At 34.2% G+C, this 17,291-nt stretch overlaps 2 protein-coding genes across 2 annotated transcripts; one reads left to right on the forward strand and one right to left on the reverse strand.

Annotated features, from left to right (window-relative positions):
• Positions 4,385 to 11,029, reverse strand: LOC109716758 (GDT1-like protein 1, chloroplastic). Its single transcript, XM_020242314.1, has 13 exons — positions 10,837 to 11,029; positions 10,679 to 10,766; positions 9,754 to 9,993; positions 9,111 to 9,164; positions 8,899 to 8,960; positions 8,418 to 8,486; positions 7,947 to 7,998; positions 7,785 to 7,859; positions 6,745 to 6,874; positions 6,559 to 6,629; positions 6,388 to 6,435; positions 5,722 to 5,823; positions 4,385 to 4,788 (listed from the first exon to the last, which is right to left on the reverse strand). The coding sequence occupies exons 1-12, from the start codon at positions 10,986 to 10,988 to the stop codon at positions 5,752 to 5,754; spliced, it is 1,113 nt and encodes a 370-aa protein (XP_020097903.1). The 5' UTR covers positions 10,989 to 11,029; the 3' UTR covers positions 4,385 to 4,788; positions 5,722 to 5,751.
• LOC109716125 (BAG family molecular chaperone regulator 6) lies at positions 11,925 to 16,968 on the forward strand. Its single transcript, XM_020241442.1, has 3 exons — positions 11,925 to 12,090; positions 13,032 to 14,816; positions 15,137 to 16,968. The coding sequence occupies exons 2-3, from the start codon at positions 13,122 to 13,124 to the stop codon at positions 16,784 to 16,786; spliced, it is 3,345 nt and encodes a 1,114-aa protein (XP_020097031.1). The 5' UTR covers positions 11,925 to 12,090; positions 13,032 to 13,121; the 3' UTR covers positions 16,787 to 16,968.

Here is a 17,291-nt window from a genome sequence, read left to right on the forward strand (position 1 = left end):
AAATCTATTCTTTAATTAATTCCACCCTTTAGATCATACTATTCAACCAACCACTCACTCAACCCTAGAGAGACCACTCTCATCCTAATTCTATAATTTTTAATTCAAGGGTTAAAAACTCGATAGCAGAAGAACCCAAATACTATTAATAGTATTTATATCCAATTCCAATTTTCACATAGTGCAATTTAAAATGAAATTGCTGTTAATTCGCTCAAATCAAACAAATTGAAAGGTTTTCTAATAAAATTATTTTTTAAAAGATCGAATAGCAGATTCAAAATGATCAATAGTTCAGATAAATTTTGTACATTTTGTTACACTATTTAGAAATTATTTAAGAACTTTTCTTTTGTTTTTAAATTATTAAACACTTAGAATGAAAGGATTAAAAGTAATTCACTAACTATGATGCTTAATATTTTTTAATATTATTAATTTAGTGATTGAAAATTTTTAAAATTAATAAATTCAATGGCCCGTATGATAGAATTGAAAGTTTAACCGTATAAAATAATTCAAATCGCATAAATTTTTGATAATTTTTTTTTATAAACAACCAAATTTTCAAATTTTGCATATTGCACCTATTTGATCACTTTGATAAATAATATTAAAAATTATAAAAGTAATTTTGAATTAATTTGAATAATGTAGATTATATCCACCAGCTCCGATTTTTAATTCAGATATTCCATTATTAAAATAAATATGTACGTTTGCACGAATATCTTATTCTTTTCAAATATTATGCAAATATTCTTTTTATTTATGTGTATGTTGTGGTATTTGCATGTCAAACTTGGTATTTTTGTACGTACCCTTAAAAATCTTTTTTTTTTTTTTTTTCCATTCGTGCTATATGAGAATGTAAAAATAAAACTTTAAAATACCTGTATATATATATTTTCCTTTTTTTTCTGTAGAGACACCATCAATATAATGACTTTTATAAAAATTATTCTTACATGTTGTTAATGTATGGCATTCAAAATATATAAACCTTATAAATTTGTTACCATAATATTAATTAAGATTTTCACAGATTTGTTAGTATCTATTTGTTGAAATTCATATGCAAAAAATAATAAAAAAAAAACCTAAAGCTATTTGGTTCCTCGAAAAAATTTGAAAATTTATTTATGAAAAAACATTTTCATGAAAAATCTCTTTCTCAGTTTTTTCACCCGTTTGATTCCAAAGAATAGTTTTTTTCAAATTGTTTTTAGATTTCACGAAAAACTAGTGTTGTTGTTTTCATGATTTCTTGAATAACGAAAATTCTTACTTTTCATGAAATTTGAAAATAAAATTTAAAAAATTAGTTTTATTGAAATCAAATGGAACAGAAAGCAAAAAAGAATTTTTCATAAAATATTACTTGTCGAAAACTTTTTTTTCACTTTTTTGAAAATTAAAATAACCCTGAAATACATTTTTTCAGATAAAAATAATCTCGCATTTTTGAGCTATCAATTAGACTAATACAATGGATGTAGAACAATTAATGGATTCATTTTTTGTAAAATTTTACAATCTAAGTTACCGATTTTATTAAAATTTTAAATTTATTTAAAATAATAATAAAATATAAAATAGTAAATAATGTAATTTTAAATGCAGAAAAAAAGGGGAAAACAATATAAAGTGAAAGCGAATCTTTTATAACCTTTTAAATAATAAACTGTGATTGATGATGCGTTTTAGTACGGGTTGAATCTCTTTAGCAGTACAGGATCCTACCAACATGTCTTTTTTTAAAATTTTTAAATTTTTTTTTTTAAAAAAAATAGATCTACCAACATGTGAAAGACAAAAAGTGTCTTCTTTGCCTAAAAGATTCTAAAGTATATTTTCCATCTAATTAATGATAGGGGAAAAAAAAAAATCCAGCTAAAAAGAGTCATTTGCTTCAGAGGGGAGTACAATAGTGTTAAAAAAACATATAAAAAATATGAGAATAATGTAACTTTCCCATGCAAAAAAAAAAAGTGACCACATATAAACCGATTAGTTAGAGTGGACATTTCATATTTAGGTAAATTGCAGAATATTTGGGTTATGTTATATTTGTGGATTTTAAACTTTTCTATTCGAAATTAAATTGTTAATAGTGTTTTACTCTAGTATTTATACTAAGAAAAAAAAATAGGAAAAACTTCAAAAACCCCCTCTGTGGTTTCGTAGTTTCTTACTTTGCCCCCATGTGGTTTAAAATGTATCAATTTGCCCCCCCGTGGTTTCTTTTTTCTCTTATTCTTATCAATTTTATTATTATTTTTTCTTAAATCAGTGATAAAGTTAAAATTAAAGGGTACTAAAGTGAATATTTGATAAATCTAGATGGGTATCTGAAGTTTTTTGTATATAATTTAATGAAATATTAACGAAAAAGCTACTGAAAAGATAAAAACGAAACCACAGAGGAGCAATTTGATACATTTTAAACCACAGGGAAACAAAGTGAGAAACTACGAAACCACGGGGGGTTTTTTGAAGTTTTCTCAAAAAAAAGATATTTTTTAAAAAAATTTTAGATCTACCAACATGTGAAAGACAAAAAGTGTTTTCTTTGCCTAAAAGATTCTAAAGTATATTTTCCATCTAATTAATGATAGGGGAGAAAAAAAATATCCAGCTAAACATAGTCATTTGCTTTAGAGGGGAGTACAATAGTTTAAAAATATATATATATATATATAAAATATGAGAATAATGTAACTTTTCCATGCAAAAAAAAAAAGTTACCACATATAAACCAATTAGTTCTTAGAGTGGATATTTCATATTTAGGTAAATTGCACAATATTTGGGTTATGTTGTATTTGTGGATTTTAAACTTTTCAATTCGAAATTAAATTGTTAATAGTGTTTTACTCTAGTATTTATACTAAGAAAAAAAAATAGGAAAAACTTCAAAAAACCCCTCTCTGGTTTCGTAGTTTCTCACTTTGCCCCCCTGTGGTTTAAAATGTATCAATTTGTCCCCCTGTGGTTTCTTTTTTCTCTTATTCTTATCAATTTCATTATTTTTTTTTCTTAAATCAGTGATAAAGTTAAAATTAAAGGGTACTAAAGTAAATATTTGATAAATCTAGATGGGTATCTGAAATTTTTTGTATATAATTTAATGAAATATTAACGAAAAAGCTACTGAAAAGATAAAAACGAAACCACATATGAGCAATTTGATATATTTTAAACCACATGGGGGCAAAGTGAGAAACTATGAAACCACAGGGGGGTTTTTTGAAGTTTTCCCAAAAAAATATCACCTACAAGCAATAAATCTGAAAGCCGCATATTTTGCTATCTTTATCTCATATAATATTTCATTTTTCAACGTCTACTATGTTGCAGTCTTCTTCTCTTTTTTCTATTTACAAGAAAAAGAAGTGTAAGAATAAATTAGAGACAAGTAATAATTTTTTAAAATTTTCTAAAGTAAGGACTAAGTAAAGTATTTCTAACGTATTTGAAAACACTGATATCTAACTTAAACATTTGAGGACCAAATTAAAACTTAACTAGAAGTTTAGGAATAGTAGCACAATTTACCTTCCATATTTCAACTAAAGTATATGAGTAATTTAAACCTAAAATGGGACCAAATCACTTTCCCCACTTAGCGAGGTGGCTTGCCACCTCCTATCCCATATATATATATATATATAGAGAGAGAGAGAGAGAGAGAGAGCGCGAGGCTATGGTGCTTGTACAAATACCAAGCATTTGGTGTTTGCAAATTTTTTACCGTTAAATTTATCCCGTTAATTATTTTCATCTGTTAGATCATATTATTCAACTAACCATCCACTCAACCCTAAGAGGTTCATATCATCCTGACTGCATATTTCTTAATCCAATAGTCAAAAATCTACGAGCATTAATAATTTAATACTTTTAAAAGTACAGGAACCCAATTATATATAAAAGCTGTAAAGAGAAAAAAAAGAAAAAGAAAAAGGATCGTTGTGGGCTAATGGGAAGTTCCAACTTGTCACATGGAATATTGTCCTTTTTAATCCTAATGTCCTTTCCCCTTTTGCTCCGCCACACGTGGAATATGTTGAAACCCAATTTTCTTTTTTCATCATATAATTTAGCATTTTTTTATGTAATTTATTAAAAAAATTTATGTAATTGAGTATATTTTTATTTTATCATCATATAATTCAAAAATTATACTTAGTTGTTTTGTAGTTTAACGTACTTTTACTTCGTTATTAATTTTGTTTTTTTTATTAAACAAGAATATATCGTTAAACAGAATATCATCATATGATTTTCAATAAATTTCACTTTTCTATTTTATTCATCCCGCAGATTTTTTTAATAAAATAAAAATAAAATTATACGATAGCTAAGTTTAATTTTTTCGAACTACAGTAAAAAGAATTGAAACTTATCTCCAAAAAGAAAAATGAAAAGTTCATGGTTTATGGTGGAGGTCTTAGTCTCGTGCGAAAATAATGAAGTGTACTAAAATAACAAACACCACTATCCTTAATAGTGGAGAAAAGAGAAAAAGGTCCAAAATTTTATGTTTTTTTTAAATAAAAAGGGAGATTATAGTAGATGCTGGGTTTTGTGGGGTTGTGGAAGTGGACCTGGAGCATTCACCATAAACAGTGGTCTCTAGCACGTGGCTCTCACGTGGCCTGGATGGTAGGTTGCTGACGTGGAGGGCCCCCTTGGATTTTGGTGGATCTCTCAAAGGTACTAGATTTTTTTAAGTTGACTCTGTGCCAATCATACCCCACCAGTTTCTGGGCAGGTACAATGAACCTAGAAAGGAAAAATGAAAATGATATGATATTTTTATGCCAAAAAAAAAACAAAATGAAATAATTAAATAGATGCTTTTTTATTTTTTATTTTTTTTAGGGTAAACTTCAGATACCACCTATGTGATTTCGCACTTTTTCACTTTAGTATTCTATGGTTTAAAATATATCAAATTATGCCCTGTGATTTCATTTTTATCTTTCTGTCAGCTTCTCCGTTAATATTTCGTTAATATTTCGTTAAATTATATACAGAAAACTTCAGGTACCCCACCTAGGTTTATCGAATATTCACTTTAGTATCATTTAGTTTTAACTTCGTCACTAAAAAAATTATTAAAATAGATAATAAAAAAATAAAAATAAAATCACATGATACTAAATTGATATATTTTAAACCATATGATATTAAAGTGAGAAAAGTATGAAACCATATATGGGTGGTATTTGAAGTTTTTCTTTTTTTTTAATCTACCAACATATATATAGCATCTGTAAAAGTTACTTTTATTGAATCTGGTTAAGTCTATATATTTCGTTAGCAATTGAAATTACAAAGCAGGATGGAATTAGAATGAGAATTGGCCGATAATATTTAACTCATTTGATTTGCAACCATTGTATGGAGTGGAATGAGTGGTTGCTCATTGTACCTGGGGATAAGGTTCTGCTCATCCAAGCTGGATGCAAATCAAGAATTATACGATTCTCATTCCACTTTGGAACGAGATTCGAAGTGGGATTCCTCACAAACAAGTGGTTAGAGTGCGAGATACTCACCGCGATTCCTATTTAAGGCCGAAATATATTACCGAACCAAACATCTATGATTGATATGAGTAAATTTGATAAATATGCTTGTAGCAGATTCGATCAAGTTTAATGAATCTACTCTGCTAATCTGATACTGTTAGGCTTGGTATTTTATGCTTACCAGCTCTGTTAGCGGTGATTGAAACTCCGGCTAAGTCACAATCTCTATTAAAGTTACTGCAGCAAAGAGTAAAAATAGAGACCCTCCAACATATGCAATAACCTGCAGGCACACAAGACAACTTGTTAATGTTACTAGGTTAGATAAGACATGAAGAAAGCTAGGTGTAGAGGTTTCAGCAAAAGAATTAAAAAATATATATAAAAAGCTTGGGGATCGTTTGGCCGGACTGAAACTTTTGTAGAAGTGCTTTTTAAGTAAAGCTGTTTAAAGAACTTCGGAAAACTACTCCATAGATATTTCCACAACAGCTTCCTCCAACCACGCAAGCGGAAGCTCCAAATTTACTTAATCATTTAGTAAAAGCAGAAGCAGAAGCTTCAATCGGAGATTTCGCTTTTGAGACATTGACAATCATTTCAGCTTCCTCTAATAGCAAAATTCCAAATATTCATTGTTTATATCTCTCGCTTTGCGTCTTTTCTTGGGTTAGCAAGTTTCGCAGCTCATGTTTATAATAATCTACAATAAGTCCAACAAATGGAGATTAATTGTGCCTCAGTGCTAATAAACATTCTGTATGTTTGATGTACATATTCTGGAGTTTGTGAAAATTACATGCAGGAGCTGCTTTAACAGAAAGAGACATTAAAATGCAATACATACCTTCTCAGACAGAAATGTCCCAAGCAAAGAGCCCCCGAGAACCGCAACCTGCAAATTTTGTAAATACATTAGATTTAGTAGCCTATTAGATACAACATTTTTTTCAGCGAAATTCCCTGTAAAGTTTTACTTTACGATATGTAAATATAACTTTGATGTTCCAAATTTTACCAGAGTTGCAAGAGCATGACCCGCTAGTGCGCCTCCGATAACACCAAGAGGAGAAGAAGCTGCAGCAAGTGCTGCAAAGAGAAAAGAAAAGGAAAAAAAGCGAGAAAGAGAATTATGTCTTAATGTGCCGAAACTTTAATCCTAACAATTGATTCTATCATACTGTTTGATTAATTAGAGACCCACCTATTGTGGAGAAAAATGATTTATCACCCCATTCGGCAACAAAAACCAAAAGAAAAGTGCTGATTACTGTACTGGCCACAGCCATGATTCCTGCGCCATTTCCTGATAACTCTGAAATTGCTAGTTCAGCCTGGAATTATTTTGCATTGGAGAAACTTTTAAACAAGGAATTTTGCTGAAAACATTTTGTAATTAACCGAATTTAGAAAAGCAAGACAAGAATTTTTTTAAATCTGAGAAGTCATATTTGGCTCAAATTAGAAGACGCACCAAAAGAGGAACATTCTTGTATAATGTTGATTTAAGTTCAGTGTTTGTAAATTAATCCGTTACAGGTGACCAAATGACCATTCTGCCATGTCTTTTGTATAAAAAAAAAAATCCACAACAACCATTTTCAGAAGAAACTAAATTTTTATTTGAATAATGAAGATGGTCCATGAATCAGCTCATATGTCGTTACCATCTCAGAAATTTTTAACTATTAACAAACTATGTGATCTATTCTGTGCAATTGCCAAGTTGTATGATAATGAAAGATGGTATCTTTGAAGGTTCTTATCATGTCAGAGACTCATCAGTCAAGTCACCGTGTACATATATATACAATATGTCTGCAAATAATAAACAAAAAGAGTACTAACGGCCGAAAAGAAACTTTAAGTGCGATCGTACTCCGTGACTTGACTGAGCATTTTTAAGAAACTAAAGGGCAATCAAACACGAGCATTTTTAAAAGCCGAGGAAGAATGGAAAGTGTAGATAATTATGGAAAACTACAGGAAAGAAAGGATAAACGGGTTGTGATTATCAAATATGATAAAGAAGACAGGAAAGCATTTGAAAGCAGGATCATTCTTTGAAAGATCAGAAAATACCAAGAAATAGAACAGGAAATTAAATGGCATATTAAGAGAGAGAAATTGATAAAGGCTCATATTAAGAGAGAGAAAATGAATTTTGATGAAAGCAATAAATGGTTGTGTTTCTAAACATAAAGGAACTGATGAACGGCAATAGTTTAGCACAACAACTTGTACCTCCTCTTGTTCTTCCTTAATCTTTTGATCATCACCTGAAGCAGCATCAAGTAATGTAGTGACTCCAAAATAAACCTAAAATCAATCAAAATAATTTAAAACATACTTTTTGTAATTTGGTTAATAACTAACATGTCAATATTGCAGGGTGATAGTTGTTACCAGGAGGCAAACAGCTGCAAAGTCATCAATTGGAAAGTCTATATCACCAAACCTGAAACCATTCAAGTCCAATGAGATAAATCTAGATTCCAAGTAAAAAAAAAAGAAGATGAAGGGGTTAAATAAGAAGATGCTCTTACATATATATCTTTGTAATCATCTATAAATATGTATGTAGCTATGTAAATTCTTAATTTTCATATATATACCTCTCCGAAGTGCAGTTTTTTACATAACTGTATGCCTAATTATTTTGCTGAAGTCATCCAATACCTAGGAGCAAGCCAATTTTATGTTAAAAAGAAGATTTTCCCAATAAGGTTGCTTAATTAGTACATCAGTATATACATGTAAGAAATAAGATTTTGGAGGGTATATATCAATATTTAGATTTCACGTATATATAGATAATTTTGCCAACGCTTTTGTGTAATTGTCTCAATAAATATATAGAACAGTAGGCACAATTACCGAAATGGAATGATGCCGTCGACAAAGTGAAATGCACGGCCAAGAACCACAGATACAACTGTCATTGCACTGTAAATCACAATAAATTCAGTTCCACACATTCTTAAAAGTTAGAGCATCTCATCTGACAAACGGAGAGAATTCCTAAGAGTTGATACATCAAGTAATTTCTAGGAAAATCATCTCTTATTATTCATATACCTCTCAGGATAGTATGCTCTTCCATTACTCAATGAGAACAAGATGATAAAAATAGATGTGCAATGTATATATAATTATATATTTTAGGTGCTTCATTATTATAGATAAAATTAAAAAATGGTGTCCAAAATTCAGATAGTGAAGATGACTAGTATCTTTTCTCTATTTAGTTGGTCAAATGATTCGAAAGACATAATTTGATGGAAACAAATGCATTAAAAGCATAAAGAGAAAAGCTTAAAAGAGACTGATCAGGATTGCCATTCAATCAAGTGCTTACGCAAGAGCTCCAAATGTGCCAGCGAAAACAACAGCTCCCGAATTTCTAGCCGCTAAAAGTGCCTATTCAAAAAAGTATTGAAGTGCAACAGTCATAAGTGCTTCATTTATTCACATTATTCAAGATTCACAATATAGTAGAAAGGAAGAGAAAGATAAACAGTAAAAGAATCTAGATAAACAGTAATAGAATCTAGATGAAACCCTCCTTACAGCAATAAAGAATGTTTTGTCTCCCAACTCGGAGAAGAAGATCAGCAAAAAGGCCTGCAAAGTTATGTTAACAGCATAGATGGCATTAGAAATGCAAAATACATGATCAATGAATAATTCGAACATATATATTGGTAAATTTCAGTTTGTAGAGGTTTTGGTCTTCTAAAGTATCATCTATACAAGTGGAAAGGCACCGTTCCTGCATTAACTAGAGCTCCTCAATGCAAGTGACGAAACAGATCATCTTGACGAAGGCATAAGAAATATAATTTTTCATTGTTGTACAAGTTGTTAAGTGTAATTTTTTAAAACACAACATGACAAAGTGAAAAAGAGCGAAACCGCAGAATAGTTAAATAAGTAGCAAAGTGAAAAAGAGCAAAACCACAGGAGGGTAATTTGAAGTTTATCCATCATTTCATCTGTGTATAAAGAAGTATATGCTTGTTCCTTGTCATAATAACATTATAGCTCCCTTTACGGAGCATGATTAACTAAAAAGATCAAGAGAAGAGAGATTTTTTTTTTCTTATTTCAGAGCAGGCAAAACATGCATATTTCATGAAAGAAAAGAACAAATTGTCAAACACTTGTGGAACATGAATGTTGGCATCAGAAGTTAAAAGGAAGTTCTCCTAACTGAAGCAAAACCTGTACTAATATCACCAAGATCCCCCATATAACTAATCAGCTGTGCTCCGCCAAATTCCGTACTTGCAACCGCTTGCTGAGAGTCTAGCGATATAAGCAGTGCTGTTAAGATTGTCATTTTAATCCCACTCTGGAAACCGGAATCTTCTGGGGGTTTATCTTCCGACGAATGGCCATAGTTCATCAACTCAAGAGCGGCCTCACTGCCATAGTCGACGCATTTGAGGTCCTACAATATAAATTCAGATCCAGACAATTCTTGAGAATAGTTGAAATGCAGAGGAGAATAAGGATCTATACAGATAATTTAAGTTTATGCAAGGAAGCTTTTAAGGGACTTCGCTAAATGACAACAAATATCTATAGGTAAGAACGTATAGATCTTACCTGAAGTATGGACTATTTTGAATCGACTACCCAACCTTTCAAAAATTTGGATTTTACTATCTAACCTTTCACTCTGTATGATTTGAGCCAGTTAACAGCACTTTGACTTCAAAATTCGTATGTATTATTTATCTTTACATGTTCAGTTAGTATACTTCATACAATTCTCGCAGCTATAAATTCATTACAGTAATTAGCTTAAATTTTGAAGTCAAATTATCGTTGACTAATTCAAATCAGTCAGATTGAAAGTTTGGATAGTAAAATCAAAATTTAAAAAGGCTAGGTAGCAAACTCAAAATGGTCCATAGTTTGGGTAAGTTCTATACGATTTTACCAAGATCTATATCGATGATCGTGGCATGCCGTCATATTATCTACTCATGCCCCGGTGTTTGGTTCGATGCATTAAAATTCAACTGCTGCCTCTGCTGCGGTTGGAACTGCAGGAGGAGGTTAATCTGCAGCAGCAGTTGGAACTACGCCCTAATAACCAAAGCAAAGCATGCGAAGATCGAAGAGCTTACAATGTCAGGTGAAGTTGCAGATGGCTGGCGACTGCGGCTGAACAATGTATCAGATTTAAGTTTACACCTGGAAATCTGTCTGAAATACCTGCATGATGTTGAGGATCGCCTGATTTTGCTTCAGACAGCATGGGGAAGATAAGATGAACTCTATATACCTGCGGGAGTAGCTTCCGCAGAAGAGCCTCTGCGTCGGAGAAGCGGGGGAAAGAGGAGGAGGAGGAGAAATTGGAGCTCTCGATCGCTTCGTTGGGCGGAGAGGATGAAAGTCGGCGCCGATTAGCGCCTCGCGTATGCTTAAAGTCGGCATTGCGGGCGCTCTCTCTCTCTCTCTCTCTCTCTCTCTCTAGAGCGGAGGAGGAGGGGAGAGAGTTTGGGAGTTGGAGGAGAAGAGGAATTTTTAGCGAGGAGATAAGGAGTGTGGGGTACGAAGGGGTCGGTCCCTGTGGCGCGCGCGCTGCGCAGGTGTCCGATCAGATGGGGCCCACCGTTTCGCCACGTCAGAAGTAACGGATTTGACGACCCCGCAGGTGAATTTTTTTTTTTTTTTTTTGGAGGGAAAGATAAAATGCTATCTGTTTTATTTATTGAAAAAATAAATTCAGCTATATAACTAATGCATCACATGTCTCGAAAAAGTTCACATTTTATTAGCGTAGGAATGTGTGGCCAGGTGTTTTTTTTCTAGAACTGTAAAATTAAAATTTTTTCTATTTTCTATTTTATTTGATAAAAAATAAATAATATAAAAAATAAGGATAAGGGTATAGATTGAACTTTTTTTTTTATCAAATTAAAAAATTCAGCTGGTTTACCAAAAAAGTCTTTGATTCTTCCAAAAAAACTTTAAAAAAAAATCTATACTTTAGTTTTATAAAAATATTATTTTTTTGAAAATTTATTTTTCAAATTTTTTGATAAATGATATTTTATTTTTCAAATTTAATACATGATTTTTAATTTTATATAAAATTGAAAATAAAATTTGAAAAAGACTAAATTTTTCACGGAAAATTAAAAAAAAATTAAAATTTTTTTAAAGTTTTTCGAAGAATAACGGTATCTAAACGAGTGGTTCGATTTGACCGTTTCCAGCGGAAACGTGCGACGTCAGCAACGATGCACGAAGAAAGGTCGAGAAGGAGGAGGATTTCACCGCATCCCACTTCAGGAAACCTCTCGAAACCCCCACTCCCTTCTCGTAACCAGGGGACTATAAATACGCACCATTTCCTACGCCATTTCCCCATTCAAAAAATATCGAGATATCCCAACACGTCTACGAAACCTTGAGAAAGAGGGAAAAAAGGGCGATTAGGGTTTGTGGATCGCGCTCGCTCTGGTCTCGAAGTCACTTGGTACCCGTTGGATCGCGCGGAGGGTCGTCCGAATTTCGTACATTTCTCTGATCGGTGAGTAATTCGTTCGTACTACTCGTTGAATCCTCTGGATTTCGCTTAACCCCATCTCCCTTTTTTTCGGTAAATATGTGTGGATTCGAGTTGTTTTAATTGTGGAGTTTGATGAATGAATCAGTAATTTTGTTAAATTTTATTGCTTTGACTATTTGTTTAGATAAAGAGAGTGTGAATTTGTTAGTTGTTAATGTGTGATACTTGATAAAATTGTTATTTTGAGGAAATTTTCTGATTTAATTGAGTGAAATAGCTTAAGTTAAAAAATTTAAAGTTGAAGGATGTTTAATCATTTTTTTAATCAAAATGGTCTATAGTTGTGGGGGTCTCCGAAATTATTCTTAATTTTTGCTGCATTCGTGAAATGTTTTTCTTTGAGCTAATTGTTAGGATAGTTCAGATTCCTGTTCTTGGTCTCCAATTATCTTTGAGCTAATTGCTAGAGAAAAGACGCCAATTGGTAAATTTGGTGACTTTGGCTTGTAGAATATAGTAGGTATTTGTTTGAGCTGTTTCGGCTCTTCGATCGCAGTATAGCTATAATGTCTATATCTGAGAAATTTTTATGCTGTGAGAGATCGATATTAGTTGCTGAACATGTGGGCTTCAGAATGAGTAGAAAGTTCTGTTATGAAACATGATTAGAAAAAGAAAAAGAAGAAAAAAGATTCGACGATTCACATAAGTCGTGTTTAATATAACTGATTTTGTGTTTTGGCGAATTCAAGCTCAGGACTATAGATTAGTGAGATTTTAAGCTCGAAATGTTTTTATGTTTGTGCTCACGCATCACATCTTAATGGTTTTCATGGTTACAGCTCCTAGAAAAGTAGAAATAATTAGTTGTTACAGTACTTTTGATTGTATGCTTTCTATGACCTCTTCCTTCGTTTGCATTGCAATGCTGCTTAAAAATTGTATAATTTTTCATCTTACAGGTTACCTGCGCAATAACAGAATAGATATTTGCAGGTTTCAGATTAAAGTACCTTTCCTTGGTTTTTACTCTTATCTCAAACTGGTAAATAATGTACCCAGCTTATAAATACATGGACCCATACTATCACCCTCATCACAGAGACCACTCTCCAAGTCCATATAACCAATACCCTAATTGGGAGACTAGGCCTCCTCAAATGAGAGTAGACCATTCTTCGCCAACCTCTCCTTTTGGTCCTTGGCCTTATAACTCAAATTCAGCTGAATTTAATGATTGCTGTAACCATAACTACCCACCTGGGTTTTACAGTTATAGACCTCCATACCCTCATTATCCACCACCTCCTCAAGCCTACTACCATGGTCCATATCCGCCTTACCCTGAATCGTACCCAGCTTATTTTGTTTCCCCGCCTCATTACTCGGTTAACCAAGCTCAATATGATTACGACAAGGGTAAAGGCCATTGCTGTGGGTGCCCGAACCATGTTTGTCATTCGAGAGACAGTACCAATGTGAAGATTGAAGAGCAAAAACCTGAGACTGAGCAGAGTAATAACAGCAAAAACACTGATTTGATTCGGTTTCCAAATTATTCGCATCCGGTTGTCTGGATCCCACCAAATTATTTGAAGGGTATGGATGGCAACAAGGCTTCTAAAGCACAGCCGGAGAATTGGACTAGGTGGGTTCCTCTAGACATGAATAGTTTGAAGGGTTTGAGGCAGGGGGGAGATGATAAAGGCCATTTGATCAGCGCGCAGAAGGCTGCACCATTCTCATGGCCGATAATTTGGGTTCCTGGTTATGATAAACAAGATGACGCGGTTAAAGATTTGAAGAGTATCAATGTTGACCCAAAAGCTTCAGAAGATATTTCTTCACCAAAGATCAAGATCATTCCACTTAATTTTGGTGAAAATGAGAATAATGTGAATAAACCTGCTCCTAAGAAGGATAAGGTGGGAACACATGAGCATCCAGAAGCTGTGACGGAGAAGGAAGTAAATGGTAGAACCATTCCAGTTGTGGAGATGAGAGAAAGTGATGAAAAGAAGCTTAGCCTTGATGGGAAGAGAAAGGCCAACATCCATGAAAAGAAGGATGATAATGGAGCTGATTCTTTGGGTAGCAAACAATCATCGCCTGTCAAGTCTTCAAAGTTGCCTCCTATATGTTTAAGGGTGGATCCATTACCTAAAAAGAAGTCTATAAATGGTTCGTCAAGATTTCCTAGCCCACCTAGTCGTAAGGGAAAGGAGAGTGCTCAGAAGGAAAAAGAACAAATCATCCAAACTGAGAACGCGCCCAAGGAAAAGATCCATAAGACTGTGCCTGTTGTTTTTGTGAAAGGTGTGCCAGAGAAAAATGCAGAGGAGGTTGGCGGAGAAAAATATGGTGGGAAAAGCAAAGATGGCTATAAAGGCAAAGTAGACAGGAAGGCTTTTGAGAAAGCGAAGTTGGAGAAAGAGAAACAGGTTGTTGAGGAGAATAAAGAATGCAAGGAGAAAATAAAAGGTGGTGAAGTTGAGGAAAGAAAGCAACGAATGGATTTTTCGGAAGCTGAAGCCGCAACTCTTATTCAGTCTGCTTACAGGGGGTATGAGGTTAGGAAATGGCAACCGTTGCAGAAGCTTCGGAATATAAAGCGTGTTCAAGAACAGGTGGGAGAAGTGAGGAAGCGAATAGAAAGCCCCGGAGCTTCTTCAGAGATGGATGCCAAGCAGCGGATGATTATTGGTGAAACCATCATGAATTTGCTATTGCAACTTGATACAATTCAGGTATGCACCATATTACCTTTCTTTTACGTTACATTTTTTTTTCTCCTCTTTTGATTAGATTGTTACAACTTTTGTAATTTGTTGCCTTAAATTTAATATCCTTGCAAGGAAAATTTCAAGGAGAAGGAACTTACTCTAGATTATGTTGGTTGATTTATGCTGCTTTTCCTTTTCCTTTTTTTTAGGATAAATTTATGCTGCTTTTTCTGTCTGCAAGTGATAAGTAATTTAGTGTGATAGTTTTGCTCTTATTATCACTAATAATTAGGAAAAATGTTTTTGCTTATTTTCCTCTCACTAACACTAATTCTCACTACCAGGGCTTACACCCGAGTGTAAGAGAGGTGAGGAAATCTGTGGCAAAGGAGCTTATTTGCCTACAAGAGAAGCTCGATTCTTTGAGTCAACAATCAACTATGACGGATGAATTTGTGAAGGTTGAAGAACGAAGTACTAACAAAGATGCTGAAGAGCAAGCTTCTCTTGCCACTTCTGAGCAAGTGTGTGGAGAGGGATCTGATGAAAACCACGTTGCATGCTTTGCTGAGAGCGAAAAATCCGGCACTGTGCAATGCAAGCATGAAGAGATATCAGAAGAAGGTGAAGCAAAGGAGTCCGCATCCGAAGAATCCATGCAAGTGAAAGATGATATAGTATTCACGTCACTCAATGGCTACAAAGATGTGCCTGATGCTCTATTTTCGGAATCTGAATCAGCAAGTGAAGTACCATCCATTGCAGTGGAGGAAGGCATGAACCCTCCAGCTTCTTTAGTTGCAGAAGCCGAAGAGGCAGTTTCTGCTCCAAGAGAAGCACCAGCAGAAACAGAAGGGGCTTGCTCTGTGAAAATTCAAGCTTCTGATTCTGTTGCTGGAAAAGATATAAAATCTGACAAAGTAAAGGCGAAGACATTGGACGGGCCATTGGTAGCAGTAGAAAATAAAGAGGAAGCTGAAGATTCTATTCTCGCATCTACTGGCATAAATATAGAAGGGCTTCATTTAGTTCAGGAGGGATCACTGAGAAAATCATCAGTTAATTCTTCTGAGAGTGGCAACACACAGGCTGTGGCTGTATCTCAGGAAACTGAGTGTACAGCTGATTTTATAGCATCTGCCGAACCCTCTACAGAAGAAAAATCAACCAATTCTGATGCTTCAGCACCTCTTGCTCAGAATATTGAAGCTGATACTAAACAAGAAGAGCTTGAGACTGCACAGTTCAAGGGAGAAAATGCACCCAATTCTCAAGCTACGGCACCTGTTGCTCAGAACATTGAAGTTGATACTAAACAAGAAGAGCTTGAGCCTCAAACACTACCGTCGGTAGAAGAAAGCAGCGTCACAGCAAATGCTTCAGAAGTTAAAGCAGTTGATGAATATACTTCTACTGCAGCTCTTGTGCATCCAGAAACTGAGGATCTTGGTACTTTCACAGAGCCAAAGAAGAACCTGGAGATGCATTTAATTGAGAATGACTCGACTTTGGTACAAGATTCAGCTCTATCGTGTGACGGAGATCGCAATTCAGGAGAGAATCTTGAAAATGGAAGCGAGATGAGCAAAACGGTGGGAGCTAATTTTAATGAATCTGTTGAGCAGAGGCAAGAAGATGCACATTGTGAAGAACCAACTTCTGAGCCTCCTATTGAAGCACCTGTCAAAGATGAAGACACGAAAGGTCTAAAAGAAGGGGGAGCAGAATCAACTGCTGAGATATTGTCAGTCCCTACGGTTAACTCGATCCCGACCATCAATATGAGCAATGAAGAGAAGTTGATGGAGGAGAATGAGAAGCTGAGAGAGATGTTACGGAAACTTCTCGACTCAGGGAAAGAGCACTTAGCGGTTATTTCGGAACTCGGCGATAGAGTTAAGGAGTTGGAGAGAAAGCTGGCAAAGAAGAAGAGGGTAAAGGTGGCAGTGAACAAGCTGAGGAGGTCCTCTCCTAATACAGTGGCATGCCATTGAGCAACAATTTGAAGAAATGTATGGATTCGAAAGAAAATCTACATGTAATGTAACTCTTCGGCTTCTATCCTCTTTGCATAGTATTGTTTCTTTTGAATGTAGTACAATAAAGCGCACTTTGTACTCAATGTTTGTGCTCCTGGTATGCCATTTGAATTTCAAAAACTGAAGTTGAGGTGTAACGCCCCCAATAGTCCCACATCGGATGGGTTACTGATTCCGATCAGTTTATATGAGATCTATATGTTAGTAATAATAACTGGGCTTAAGTATTTTGGGCTGGTGGTTTGGGCCCAACGAGTTATTGTTGCTAACGGGTCGGGTCGTTGTAATTAGTATTAGAGACGAATACTAGTCGAAAGTGTAAGAACTAAGCACTATGCAGGACAGAACTAAGCACTATGCAGGACAAAATGCTATATCAACGGATTTGGTGGGAGCTACCTCTTGAATCCGTAGGAGCCATCTCTAGAATATCACATAGTGACAGAACTAAGCACTATGC

The sequence above is a fragment of the Ananas comosus genome, linkage group 10, assembly GCF_001540865.1.
Source record: "Ananas comosus cultivar F153 linkage group 10, ASM154086v1, whole genome shotgun sequence".
Classification (NCBI taxonomy): Eukaryota; Viridiplantae; Streptophyta; class Magnoliopsida; order Poales; family Bromeliaceae; genus Ananas; species Ananas comosus.